The 15,168-nt window shown below is 37.4% G+C and overlaps 1 protein-coding gene across 1 annotated transcript in view; it reads left to right on the plus strand.

The window, feature by feature from the left end:
• Positions 1-665: 665 nt before the first annotated feature.
• Positions 666-15,168, plus strand: part of LOC107651925 (leucine-rich repeat-containing protein 14-like) — a 35,273-nt gene continuing 20,770 nt past the window's right edge. Inside the window, exons 1-4 of the mRNA XM_016432062.2 lie at positions 666-978; positions 4,623-4,690; positions 11,258-11,374; positions 13,350-13,468. Coding sequence (XP_016287548.2) covers positions 666-978; positions 4,623-4,690; positions 11,258-11,374; positions 13,350-13,468 — 617 coding nt within the window. The remainder of the gene's footprint in view (positions 979-4,622; positions 4,691-11,257; positions 11,375-13,349; positions 13,469-15,168) is intronic.

A 15,168-nucleotide genomic window follows, 5' to 3' on the forward strand; every position in this document is an offset into this window, starting at 1 on the left:
TCCTAATCCCTTTTGTTGTCTCAGACACAAATTCACATATCTTAGGAACCCCTAGCCCATGATGACTGTTGGTGGGTTAGTAATTGGAAGAGTGTAGATTAGGAATTTGGGACTTCCTAAAACCCCTATGATGGAGGGTAGTCCTGGAGTGAGTAAGTGGAGGAGCCTTAGTCTGGGGTTGGTCTCACTAATAATGCATTGCAAGAGATATAAATCATAAGGAGGGATATTGGAAATACTTATAAGTGATATTTCTCAAGTACCTGATTTCAGAGAATGATATAAATTTGAGCAAAAGTTTGGTTGTCAGCAAGAAAATTCTGTTGGGTTGATTTTGAAAAAATCATTTCCCCAGGAGATACATCTAAGGCCAGTGACTGTGACCCAAGAAAATCTTGATAGCAGAATATAATAAATTTGAAGAACCTTTTGGTTTAAGCTCAAATTTTGTTATATATCAGGGAAAGAATATAAGAGATTAGACCCACAAATGTGATACCTGTAGCAAAAGCTTCAAATGCAATTCAAACCACTTTCAGGATTAAAGATTTCATACTGGAAAGAAACCCTATAGTTATAATAAATGTAATAAAACCTTAAAACTGAATATAAAATATATGCTATGTCAGGGAATTCACATTATACATATTCTTTATAAATGTGGGATGAATGTGGGAAAAGCTTCAGACAAAGTTCAATATCAGAGGATTCATACTGAAGAAAAACCCTATAAATGTAATGAATGTAGTAAAGCCTTTAGTCAGAGAGCCAGTCTCCTTAAGCATCGATCATTCACACTGGAGAAAAACCCTATGGGTGTGATCAGTGTGGTCACATTTAGTGAGAGCTCACACCTTATCGTACACCAGAGAACTCACAGTATAGAAAACCCATATAAATGTAAGGAACAAGGGAAATGCTTCATTTGGAGCTCAGCACATCAGATCATTCATACTGGAGAAAAGCCATATGGATGTGGTAAATGTGGCAAAGCTTTCTGTCTGAACTCACAATTTAACATCAGTTAACTCATGGTGGAGAGAAACCCTATAAACGAAACAAATATATTAAAGCTTTTAGAATTCACTACTTTTTTTATCATCAAAGGATTCACACAGGAGAGAAACCCTACAAGTAATGAATATTGGAAAAGCTTCAGTCAGAAAGCAAACCTTATTTAGCACCAGTGAATCCATCCTGAAGAGAAACTGTATAAGTGTAATGAATGTGGAAAAGGGTTTAGTTGGAGCTCAGAGTTTATTTAACATGAGAGATTTCATATTGGAGAGAAATCCTATGGATGTGATGATTGTGGTAAAGCCTTTAGTCAGAACCTTATTCTACATCTGAGAGGTCACATTGGAGAGAGACTCTGCAAATGTGGATGTGGGAAAGCCTTTAGTCAGAGCTCAATGCTCATTCAATACCTGCATTTCCATACTGCAGAGGAGGCCTATAAATATCAGGAATGTGGGAAAGCTTTCAGTCAGAGCTCACAATTTAATAAACATCAGAGAATTCACATTTAAAACTATCTGCTAGAGATGTGCTCATAGATTAAATAAAATATATGACTAAATTGGACTGAATCAGAAGCATCATTATTTAATATAAAATTCATACAGGAAATAATTTGAGTATATTAAAAGAACATATTACGGTTTAGTTTTATCTTTTTTGTGTCAATGAATACATTAAATGTCCATTTAGTACCTGAAACTATGCTAGGCACTGAAGCTTCAAAGACAAAAAAGTTAAACAGCCTAAGCCCTAAAAAGAGCTAACATTCTCTTAGGAAAATATGCTTATATATAACTGTGGGGAAAAAATACAAAGCAATTGGAAGTTAGAGGAAGAGCATTAGCAGTTGAAGGAGTTAAAGGTTCTACATAAAAGGAGCTATTTGAAATTGAGTCTGCACTAGGCTGGTGGCTGGGGAAAGAGGACATATTTGAGCTATGTTATGAAGATGAAACTGACAGGTCTTGACAACAGGTTGGATATGGGAGGGTAAGGAAAAGTAAGGAATTGAGGATGATTGGGTTGCAAGCCTGAGAGACTGGGAGGATGTTATATCCTCCATTTTAATAGAGAAGTTTGGAAGGGGAGGGTTTGTGGGAAAAGATATTTAATTTTGTATATGTTGAGTTTAAGATGTTGATGTTGACTTACAGAGTTGTATAATAGATTCAAGACTGAAGATCAGCAGAGACATTAGGGCTGGATTAGAAGATCTGAGAAAACCTTTTAACAAATAGGCATAGTCACACAAAATACTCCTGTTTTGGTTTTGTCCAAAAAAATGTCTCCTGAATCCATCACTTCTCCATCAGGTTGTGAGTAGGATAACTTTAGTGAGTCAGTAAACTGTTTTGGAGTTCTTAAGTTTTTCAGAGTTGTTTGTCTTTACAGTGTTATTATTGTATAAACTGTCCTAGTTCTGCCTATGTTGGTCTACTTCAATTTCTAAAAGTCTTACCAGGTTTTTCTGAAACTGCCTCTTTCATAATTTCTTACAGCAGAATAGTATTACATAACATTAATGTATCATCATTTCCTCAGCCACTTCCCAAGTGATAGTCACTTCTTTTCTTTCCAGTTCTTTGCCACCAAAGAGATTTATTTTGCCAATAAAGAGATTCTATAATTTTTTTTTACATATAGGTCAAGACAAAAGGATGCACCTAGTTGGCAACATTTACCTACTTGGTGCAGTGGACAGAGTGCCAGGGCTTAAATAAGTAAGTTCAAGTGCAACCTGACATTTATATCACTTACTCTGATTATCCCAGGTTCCTTGATTATAAAATGGGGATCATTGTAGCTAGCATCTTCTTCACACAATGAGGATCAAATGGGATGTTTGTAAAGCACCTGGTACATAGGTACTATTTAAATACTACCAATTATTCATCTAGCAAGCATGCTACATAAAGGACATAACCTTGGGAGGGATGATGGCTATGTAGGAATTGAAATGGGTTCTGAGCCCACTCCCCTACCAATTTAGGCAGTATAGAGAAGTGTAGGTCTCTTAAGATATTGCGAGGAGGGTGAGTTTTGCTTGCTTGTTCTTGCAATATCTTTGAAATAAATAGCTGGGTTGTTTTAAGCTAATCAATTTTAACTGGTTAAATGGAACTGAAATACTAATTACTGGTTCCTAACAATGGGGTGAGCAAAAGCAGTGGAGGCTCAAGCTGACGTCAGTTGAAAAGAGATACTGGGGGCAGCTGGGTAGCTCAGTGGATTGAGAGCCAGACCTAGAGATGGGAGGTCCTGAGTTCAAATCTAGCCACAGACACTTCCCAGCTGTGTGACCCTGGGCAAGTCACTTAACCCCCATTGCCTAGCCCTTACCACTCTTCTGCCTTGGAACCAATACCTAGCATTGATTCTAAGAGGGAAGGGAAGGGCTAAAAAAAAAAAAGAGATACCTAAAAATTCCTCTGGGAAACCTGGAATCTTGAGGGGTAGACTTTGGTCAGGTAAGCCAAAATAACTTGCTGCAATGTAATAATATTCCATTTTATCCCTACATCATAATTTATTCAGTCATTTCCCAATTAATAGGCACCTTCTTAGTTTCCAGTTCTTTGCTACCATAAACAGGGCTGTTATAATTGTTTTTTAAAACAATGGTCCATTTCCTTTAACTTTGATATCTTTGTGGGATGTGTCTGGTATTGAAGGGTAATGAAGTTATGCACTTTAATGACTTTTTTTAGTAAAATTTCACATTTCCTTCCAGAATATTTGGACCATCCCCCCATTTTTTCTTCTTAGTCTGCTCTCTTGGATCTACATAGTCTATATTCCCAGTCACCTATTACACAAATGTAAATGTGAAGCCAGATCCTATATTCAGGCAGCTTACATTCTAATGGAAGATGGCCAAGGAAGGTTAGGTAGGAAAAATACAGATGATGGATGAAGTCATAAGGTTGACACACCTTTTCCAATAGTAATGGCAGTGTAGGTTGTGGTTGGAGATAGTCTAGATTTTAGTAGTGGATGAGAGTAGAGAGAAAGAAGGTATATAACGAACATTTGAGATTCTGCCTTAGGAGAACTTCTGGGATGAATAGTATGGTTAGAACAAGTTAACAGAATTGGAACCAAAGGAAATCAACCAGGACCTTGCCAGGCAGGTTCTCCTCTGCAAGGGCCACCCACACTTGTTAGTTGCCCACCTGTGTGGATGGGTCTAGAAGGCCTGGAACACTCCCATTCACTGTAAAATTCGAGAGGGGAAACTCAGGACGATCTCATTTCCGGTCTCCTTTCCTTGAGCTAGTCTAGTGCCGAGATGAAAGATTATCCGACCGGAAGTCGGGGAGAAAGAGGCTCCTCCCCGACCCCTTCGGGCAAACATTAAATTTACTGCCCCAATCCAAACCCCTTTTGCTCCCGCCCCCAGTCTGTGCAGGTGAGATTCCCCGAAAGCGCGTCGGCGGGGGCTGGTGGGGAGCGAGAGGGAAAGTTGAGTGACCACCTTAGAGACCACGGATCTTCCGAGACTCTTTAGACCGGAAGTCCCTATCCAAGACTGGACTCACTTCCTATTCTGCCGGTCTCTTGGTTTTCTCAGTCTTCGTCCTCTGTTTCTTCTCTTGTGACAGGGCGCCCAGACTTGGCTGGACTTAAGGCGACCTTAAGTCTGGGCTCATCTTCGCCTCCGACCCACAAAGTGACCCCAGGAGAACTCCATCGTCTCTCCTGTTTCCTCATAAATTGGAAACTGGATCGAGTTTCATCTTTTTGACACTTCCGTTGAATAACAGCGGGTGTTGTGGAAAGAAAACTACGCATTATATACAAGTTCAGCATGTTAGAGCTTTGAGATCATGATCAGCAAACACTTATTAAGTACCTACTTTGTGCCAGGAACTATGCTAAGCACTAGGGATAGCAAAAACTGTTTAAACAAACAACAAACCGAAAGGCAGTTCGTGCTTACCAGCAGTTTGCAATCTAATAGAGAAGACAGCATGTAAACAAATATATACACAGCAAGCTATATACAGAATAAAAAGGAAATAATAAAGGAGGGAGGGCACTGTAATTAAGAGGGTTAGAGAAGGCTTCTTCTAAAAGGTGAGATTTTAATTGGGACTTAAAAGAAAGTCATGAAGGTCAGTAGTCAGAGAAAAAGAGAGCATTCCGTGTGAAGACATCGAGAGAGAACGCCAAAAGGCCACTGACATCAGTGGACATGGAGAAGAAAAGTGTAAGAAGACTGGAAAAGTAAAAGGCAACTAGGTTAGATTATGAAGAGCTTTGAATACCAGAGGATTTTGCATTGTTCCTGGGGCAAAGGGGAGTCACTTCATTTTATCGAGTATGGTTAACAAGATTGGAGATGTGCCTTAGGAAAGTCACTTAAGTGGCAGAATGGAAGATGGATTGGAATTGGGAGCGACTGGAGGCAGGTAGACCCACCAGCACTGAAAGTGGTTTGCTGTCGGGGCTCTACCACAGACCATAGGAAAGAATGCATTGGAAAAGAGCAAGAGGTTGAAGGAAGATCTGGATTTGAGGGTTGTTTCTGTCACAGAATTGATTTGAGCTTGGTTGGCTGTCCAGAAATTGTCCAGACTAATGGGGAGGAAGTGTGTTGTCTAGAATTCAGGGAAGTTAAGGCAGAGAATAGAGATTAGGGAGGGAAGTTAAACAATGAAGTGATATATCAAGTCTTGACTCAGGGGAAATGGAAATCCATTTCATATCCCCACCTGTCCTTCCTCAATTTCCTCACACAATTCACTCTTTTGGGAATAGATCTTTCATGAGTCAGTCGATAAATAAATAACAGTAGAGAAGCCCTTTATGAGAGGGAACCAGGAATATGTTGAATTTGGAGAAAAAATAAGTTTGAATTAAGAATTTATTGCATATCATCAAGATATGGATGGAAAAGAGAAAGCTAGGAAAGAGAGCCAATAAATATGATATGTGTGGCAAAAATTTCAAATATGAATCAGACTTAGTGAATCAGATAATTTATAAAAGAAAATGTATTCATGAATATGATAAAACTTTTAGGCTTAACTAACATTTTAGAATTTCAAGTAAGCTAGAAAATTCACATTGGAATAAAATCTTATATATATAATGAATGTGGGAAAGTCTTAATTTGAGGAAAATAACTTACTTAACATAAAGCAATTCATGTTGAAGAGAAATTCCACAAATATAGTGAATGTGGTAACATTTTCTATTGGAAATCAAACCTTATTCTTCATTAAAGAATCCATGCTGGAGAGAAGTCTGATTATCTAATAAATATTGGAAAACCTTTGGATAAAATTCAAACTTTTTTATGCCAGATTTCACATTTCATACATTTTGGGCCCAATGAATATGGAAAAATCTTTAGTTGGGAGTCAGACCTTAGTGAAATAAGAGAAGTTTTTCTAGAGAGGACCTGTGTCAGTTTTATCACTTTGGGAAAGCTTTCATTTGGAAAATAATCCTTATTTAATTTCATCAAATTCATATGGGAAAGAAACTTTAACAATACAATGAAGATGGGTAAGCCAATAGCGAGAGTTCACAACGTACTGTATGTTGGAAACATATGCTAGAGAGAAATGTTATGAATGAATTAATTATGGAAAAACCTTAACTCAAAGGTCAATTCTTTTTCACTCAAATAATATGTTCTAAAAAGACTCTCTGACAATGCTTGTCAAGAAAGCTTTATTGGTGATTCAAACTTGTTTTATGTTGTAAAATGTCCTGTGAAGAAATTCTTCCTGTGTAATGAACATGGAAAGAGGCTTTAATTATAGTTCAAGTCTTACTCTAGGTGAGAGAACTAATACTGGAGAGAAACCCTATGAATGTGGAAAAAAAAATTAGAGCTCATAGCTCATTTTTCATTAACAAGTTCCTTCGGAGGAGAAATCCTGTATATGTTTATGGGAAAATTCTTAGTAGGGAAGCAAGAATTCTAACTGAACCACCAATGCTTAGTAGAAACTCAAATCTTATGAGAAGTCCTTTCAGTGTCTAAGTGTTGAAAAAATTGCACTCAGATGTCACAGCTTAAACATCATAAAATTCACTTGGAAAGAAACATTTTTTTCCAGTTCATTCTAGTAGTCTTGGGACTAGGAGACTTTCACAAAAGAATCAGATCAACTAAATAGTGTTAAAGGTGAAAGGCCTTTATCTGGTACATTTTCATTTCATTTGCAAGGAGTAGAATAAAGCCTGATACCCCCAAACTAGAGATGGGTAGAAGCAATCCAAGAATTCAAATGGAAGTTGCTATTTGAATATGACAGGATGCAGGAGGAAGAGGAAGGGATGGCATCAACAATGGTCCTACAAAAGACCACCTTCTGGATTTGGTGCACCTAATTTTTCAAGTTCTTGTCATTCCTAATTGGAAATGGGGGGAATCCGGGGCCTTATGGTGCTTAGGTCTTCCTGGCACCAAAGCTCTCTATTATGTCAAGCTTAATAAGCACTTGATTGATAATGCTTCTACACACTATCTTAATTATCAGTTGCTTGCTTGACATCTCGATGTGGATGTCCTGTGGATCTATTGCCCTTAACATGCACAACTTGGAATTTGTTTTGAGGATCAAAATTATATAATGATTGGTAAGTGTTTAACACAGTGACCGACATATGGTAAGCATTATATAAATGTTGACTATTATTATAAGTATTTCTTTAATTGAATGTAATTACTCTATATTTGATAATTCTGTGTTGGATTTTAGATGTGATTAGGATAAAATGCCAAATCTGGAAATTAATTCAGCTGAATTGATATCATCTTATAAGTTTTGTTTCATGTATAAAATACATGATATTGTATATAAAGTTATTATATCACTAAATTATCTTATATTGTGAAATTTGGGAGACCATTATATCCCAGTTGTATTATTGTTTCAGGCCATCGTAAGCTGTTAGAAAAACAACTTTTTAAAAATCTGGATGTTCTTACATTATAAATTGAGACTTAAAAGAATGCAGTTAAAACAAATCTTTGAAAGCTATAAATATTTAATGGGCTATATTTTGTTTTAAAACATGCTACAATAGCAAGTTATAATTTGAACATTTTTGGCTGTCACTTATAAAAATTATTAAAATGTATAAGGTAGTTTAAAGATGTAATTTCCATACATTTAATGAGTCAACTATCAAATATTTGTTGTATGTCTTGAACTTCAAAAGTGGTTAATTTTAATTTATGATGAATGAAATGTAAATGTTAGGGAAACATGAGAAATTAATAATATTCAAGCCCTAAATTTTGGTTAGCAAAATTTTGCTATTTGAAGTAAAAACTCTTGGGACTATATTTTTCTATAATTTTCAGTTTTATAATAGGGATGACTATCTGAATTTCTATAAAGCTAATAGTAGAAAATGGCACAATATGAGAACTTTATTCAGTTTCCTCATTGTGCTATTTCCTTTCTGAACAGAAAGTTTCCTAACCTGGTTAATCCTTGCATCTTTTGATACCTTGTGACTACATCATTGGCTATAAGTTATGACTAGTGCCTGGTACCAAACAGAGTGAAAGGAAATTTTCCCTGTTATGGTAAATGTCAGATCAGTTTGTGCCCTTAGAGGTACGAGTCTTGACATTGTTATAACAATGTCCCTCCTTTTCCTTTCATAGCAAATTTCTATAAACAGGGTGGGTGAACAGTAGAAGTTTTATAAGTTCTATACTAAATCTATTAATAAATTGGTACTGGAACATCCCTGAGTTATTATAATAGGATGCAATTGTGAAAAATCTTACAATTTTAATCTGATTTGTGGTCAAATTATAATATAGGAATAATATCCTCCTAAAAGAGGAATTAGACAAAGATGTGATGTAAAAGTTTTCTAATTAAATGGAATTTTGAGAAAGCAACAGGATGAGATTTTTTTCTCTAAGTACCACACACACACACACACACATACACACACACACACATACACATATATATGATTGGCTTCTAAATGTATTTTGCATGGAAATTTAGGCATTGAGTATGTTTTAGTAACAAGTTCTCAAAATTGGATTAAAAATTATATAAATAATTGTAAAGAAAGTAAGATTATTTCCCCTCTTTAAAGTACACAATAATTTTAGAAGACAGAGGAATTCGTTTTACAAATTAGACACATGAAATTTTTAAAAAATTCTTATATCAGGTATAAGGTTTAGATAAAGATCAAAGCAGCAATATATATTATATATATATAAATATATAAAAACTGAAATACCCTGAAGTTTTAAAGGCTTGAAAAATCAAATTTAAGAGATTTACTAAATTGTATTGTCTTATTATTGGCAGATTTTTAGCAGAATTATCCAGGAATTTCTATATGTAGTTTGGAATAAGAGAAGCAGAGTTCCCTTCAGAGCTTCCCTAAGACTAACAACTATTCCAGAGTGTCCAAGAGAAGATATCCAGGGACCAGGCAACTGCATAAAATATTTTATATTCAAAATATGCTGATAAGTGGATATTGGGAATGGGTTACTAGGATACAAAGAAACCTGATGTTAGTTAATATTGATAATCATTATGTATTACATTGGCCTTTGTTTCATGGTGTTTTGTTTTGCTCACAAATGCACAGTTTTTAAATTTGTTTTTTTTTATTTTTTAAGTTTATTTAATTAATTTAGAATATTTTTCCATGGTTACATGATTCTTGCTCTTCCCTTCCCTTCCTCTCACACCCTCCCGTAGCCAACAAGCAATTCCACTGAGTTTTCCATGTATCATTGATCAAGACCCATTTTCAGATTATTAATATTTGCGATAGAGTGATCGTTTAGAATCTATATCCCCAATCATATCCCCATAAAACCATGTGATCAAGCAGTTGTTTTTCTTCTTTGTTTCTACCCCGCCCCCAGTCCTTTTTCTGGATGTGGATAGTGTTCTTTTTGATAAGTCCCACCAAATTGTCCTGGATCATTGCATTGCTGCTAGGAAAGAAGTCCATTACATTCAATTGTACCAAAGTGTATCAGTCTCTGTGTATAATGTTCTCCTGGTTCTGCTCCTTTCATTCTGCATCACTTCCTGGAGGTCATTCAAGTTCACATGGAATCCCTCCAGTTCATTATTCCTTTTAGCACAATAGTATTCCATCACCAACAGATACCATAATTTGTTCAGCCATTCCCCAATCAGTGAACACCCCCTCATTTTCCATTTTTTGCCACCACAAAGAGTGCAGCTACAAATATTTTTGTACACATGTTTCATGGTGTTTTAAGTTTTCTTGTTTACCTTGGTGACATATAAATCTTCCCCTTCTATAATTAGTTCAGTATAAGTCATCTAAGTAGTTTAACCTGTAACCTGATTCTGATTCTGAATATCCAAAAAATTTTGTAGATTTGACTTACAGATAACTAATTCATGGGAGGAGTGGTCTGTCTGTTCACTCTCCCATGAATCAAAAGAAGAAAATTGAGAGACTCAAGGAGATTAAGAAAGCAAGTGATTAATTGTGGTAATTGAGTGAACTACATTGACTATCTCAGTAATGGGCAATCTTTTCAGCTTGGTATGTCAAAATTCACCAAAAAAACAAACATAACTTGGGTGGTATGTCACTTTGAGAAAAAAAAACAATTTAGCAATGTTTATAGTTTAAATAACAAAAATGTATAATTGTAATATATAACTGTATTTAATAAACCAAAAACTAATTATTTAACTTACCTGCTTAGTGACTTCTTTGTTCATCTGTCAGTTAGTTTCTTTTGTTGGTCTTGATATTATTTAACTTGTGTGGGGTGCTGTGAACTAAGACAAGTGAGAGGGAAGGGGAAAATTCTTTAACTAACCTGCCTATTAGTGACTTTTTTGTTGCTGAATTTCATTGGCTAAATCTTCAATTGAAGGCTGGTATTTGTACACTTCAAGCCCAAGCAAGCGCTACTAACTTCATCTGTCAATCTGTTTCTTTCATTGGTTTTGATATTATTTAATGCTGAGAATAAGGTCTCACAAAAGTAGAGGGAAAATTGTGATTAAAGCCATTGCTATATTTATCAGGGTGCTAAAAGTGTCTGGTAATCGATTCCAGGCACTCCTCCATTGCAAGTGGGCTGAAGCCCTACCCAGTCTTCCACTGGCCCCGGCCCAAGTAAGCCCCAGTTGGCTGGCCCAGGGACACCTCAAGAGCAGCAGCTACTGCCTGCCAGCGTGCCTGCCCACACACGCTCCTTCTGCACGCTTACTCTTCCTCCCTGTCCCCGCAGGAGCCCTACGACTGCCGCCTGCTGTTCACCAGCCCTTTGTCCCCGTGGCCAGCTCATGGAGCAACCCCCCCCCCCCACCTGCCAGGCCAGGACATGGCCATGGCCACAGCCATGGCTGTAGGCACACAGCTCCACAGGAGGGCCCCAAGGCATGCTGAACCCTCATGCAGCCACGTATCATCGAAGATGATTACATGTCTCAGTGCTGACACACGTGTCATAAGTTTGCCATCACAGCTCTAATGATTCCATTCTGGAACTAGTTCAATTCCCTTTCAATTCATTTATTAATCTAGTCCAGTCTGTCTTCTGAGAAAACATAATTCAATTTGTGGGAATCAGGAGAAAACCATATTGTATTATAAAGACCTAGCCCTATATCTCTATCTGCTGCTTAGAGACCATTAACTAAGACAGATCCAGTCTAATCCTAGGACTGATGCAAGGAGTTTTCTCCAAATTATATATCTCAAGCAACCCATGTGTTTATCTGAAAACTGGTCCTATATTGGTCAATCAGAAATCATTTCCATGTTCCTTTGGTTGTTTATAGACACTTGGGTGGAGTGAGACATCTCTTTTTCTGAAGTCGGTATTGTACAAGTTCTACTCTACCCCTCCCAATTTGGAAAGTCCCTTCATCCCTTCATCCAATTAGAAATCAAGTTAAATTAATGTTGTATTGTTTCCTTTAAATTATTTGGTCTTCTTTGATTATTTTTAATATATAACAAAATCTGTCTTATCTTGTATTCAGGGTCCAGTCCTAAACTGAGGAGGTCTAGTCTTGATTTGTTGGGGAATTGCCATGTATTACTTAACAAATTGGTATGCTTGGAAGACTGAATCTTTGTTTCCTCAGGCATTTTATCTTTCATATGAAACAATTTGATATAGTACCAATAATGCTAATTATTGTAATGAGATGAGAAAAAGAAATTAAAGGCATAACCACGGGGAAAGAAGAAAAAAATTAGTGCTTTTTAATGATGATATCATGAAAACAGAGAATCCTAAAGAAAACTATAAAAATAATTGGAACAAATGAAACTTAAGTCAAATTTCAGAATATAAAGCAAAGCCACATAAAGCATCAGCATTTCTATATATAACAATTGAATCCAGTGGGAAGAGATAGAAAGAGAAATTCCATTTAAGATTATTACAGAATACATAAAATTCTTGAGAATCTACCTACTAAGATACAAGAACTATATGAACACAGCAATAAAAGAGAGTTTATAACATTTAAATGATTGGTATTCCTACATATTCGACTACTTGTCTCAGTTTCCTTTGTTGGATGCTCATTCGAGTTACGGCTTCTGCCCATAAATGCCCACAAGCTTCTGTTCTGGGACCTCTTCTTTTCCCTATATACTACTTCACTTAGTAATCTCATCAGCTTCCCGGTTAATTACCACCATTATCCTTATACTTCTCAAATCTGCCTGTCCTGCCCTAACCTCTAGGATGTTCTCCAACTGCCTTTCAGACATTTGAACTGGATGTCCAATAGACATTCAACTCAATATATCCAAAACGGAACTAACTTTATTTCCCTAAACTCTCTCCCTTCTCCTACTGTTATTACAGAAGGCAATAACTATCCTCCCAGTTCTTCTGGCTTGAAATCTTGGCTCCTCATTATGTTTCACTCCCCATAACCAATCTGTTGTCAAGGCCTGTTCATTATGCCTGTGTAACATCTCTCTTCTGACACAGCCACCACTCCAATGCAGGCTCTCACAACCTTTTGTTGTTGGAGTGTGTCTTCTTGTGGTGTGTCTTCCTGCATCAAATCTCTCCACTTCAATCTATCCTCCATTCATCCATCAAAGGGATTTTCCTACAGCAGAGGTTCAACCACTCCTACTCAATAAACTCTAGTAGCTTCTTATTGTTTCCAAGATTAATCACAAAATCCTGTTTGGCATCCAAAACTCTTTATAACAAAGCCCCCACCAACCTTTCTAGTCTTACTCTCCAACAGATACAGTTCAATTCAGTGACACTGGCCTCTTGGCTATTTCATGATCCAGACACTCCATCTTTCAACTCTGGGTATTCTCTGTCTGTCCTCCATGCCTAGGATGCTCCCTTGCCTCATCTCCACTGTAACAGAGGAAAGCAGATTCATCACACTGGAAGACCACCTCAAGCGGGGGAAGGTCAGGAAGGACAGAGAATTCTGGAGAAGGAACAGAGGAAGTGAGAAGATCCAAGTAGTTAACTCACTTCTCTTTGGGGAGTCCTCCAGAGAGGGTAGTCTGAGAGAACTTCTGAGATTTAATCATCCTTCTGTGAATCCAGACCCCCTGAATCCAGTGGAAGACAACAGGAGTGGATAGGACTTTGATATAAAGTTATCCACCCAGGAAGATTTCCTCTCTAACCCTCTAAAGCAGTCCTTGAACGTCATAACATAATTAGGACAGAAGTCAGGACAGCTTTCACAATTGACCCCAAAGAGTCAAGCAGGCTAAGCCTGACCCTGCAGGATTTGGGGAGAAGGGGCTCAATTGTTACTCTTTAGGGACTTCCTATTTCCCACTTTCCCATTGCCTTATCACAATCTCACTTACCCTACTTTTTGTGTGTTCCTCAAGAATAAATAGCTGTTTCTATAGATCAAGTGCCTGCTCATAATATTTAGAGAGAGGAACCTGAAGCTTTGGGGAGGAGAACTATACTTCCTCCCCAAGGAAGAAGAAGCAGCAGTTCAGTCCTGGATTTTACTTCAACCCAGTCTCCAAAGGAATTATAGTCTGTGAATCTGAAGGCAGTCTGTGTGGGTTTTACTAGAGAGAGGAGAGAAACAATCTATCTTCTCCCTCTACCTTTTAGCTCCATTCCATCTCTATCACACTCTAATCCTGAATTAAGTGATGGGGGAGTCCATTTCACCCCCTCCATTATACCACCTATTGGCTTCCTTTAAATCCCAATTAAAATATTACCTTTTATAGGAAGCCTTTGCCTACTACTCTTAAATTCTTGTGCCTTCTCCCTCAATTATTTCCCATCTTATTTATTGCTTGTTTGTAAATATTTATTTGTCTCCCCCATTAGATTGTGAGCTCCTTGAGAGCAGGGTCTGTCTTCCTTTTTTATATCTCCAGGGCTTAGTACAGTGCTTGGCACATAGCGGGCACTTCATGATATTTATTGATCAATTGAGCAACCACAACAATCTCTTTAGCATCTATAGTTAACAATGGAGTTGGACACAGGTGCCTTGGTGTAACATCATAGTGGAGTTCTCAAGTTAAGAAGTTCTAAATTAGGAGGGTTCCAGCACAAGCAGGATTTGGTGTATCTTAAAGCAATACCCCAAATGACCCTGGTTATGAGTCTGCACTATCTGGCCATCATACTATATCACAGGAATATTGCTTGAGAAGAAATCAGGTAAGTGGATAGTTGGAGGGGATCCAAATAGAAAGGCTTCAGGGCTTAGCTATTCCAGGGTACTAAAGTTGACTTCAGGCAGGGGCTCAGTCAAGAAGCATGGCAGAAAGGGGACAGCTTTTGTGCTTTACCTGCCCTTGATTTGATTACTTTCTAAGAGCCCCCTCTACTCCCAGTCTCTCCACATACACTCCCTGAGCCCCTACTTTGTGTTAAAGGATGGGAAGTAGGGACAGAAGTAAAGAAAGGAATTGAGAAAAGGTATGGATGGGTTCTATTGGGAATCTGTTGCTAAGTCATTGCCATTTCCTTCTCCAACTCATTTTAAAAATAAGGAACTGAGGCAAACAAGGTTAAGTAACTTGCCTACAGTCATACAACTAGTAATTACCTGAGGCAAGGTGTGACTGCAGCACATACTATAGATTTTTGGAACCAGAGTAAGAGTTGGGTTAAAGGTGTATAAGCAGCCCCAAAAAGGGCTCAGCCAGCCCTCATAG

This window comes from Monodelphis domestica, chromosome 3, assembly GCF_027887165.1.
Source record: "Monodelphis domestica isolate mMonDom1 chromosome 3, mMonDom1.pri, whole genome shotgun sequence".
In the NCBI taxonomy this organism is placed as follows: Eukaryota; Metazoa; Chordata; class Mammalia; order Didelphimorphia; family Didelphidae; genus Monodelphis; species Monodelphis domestica.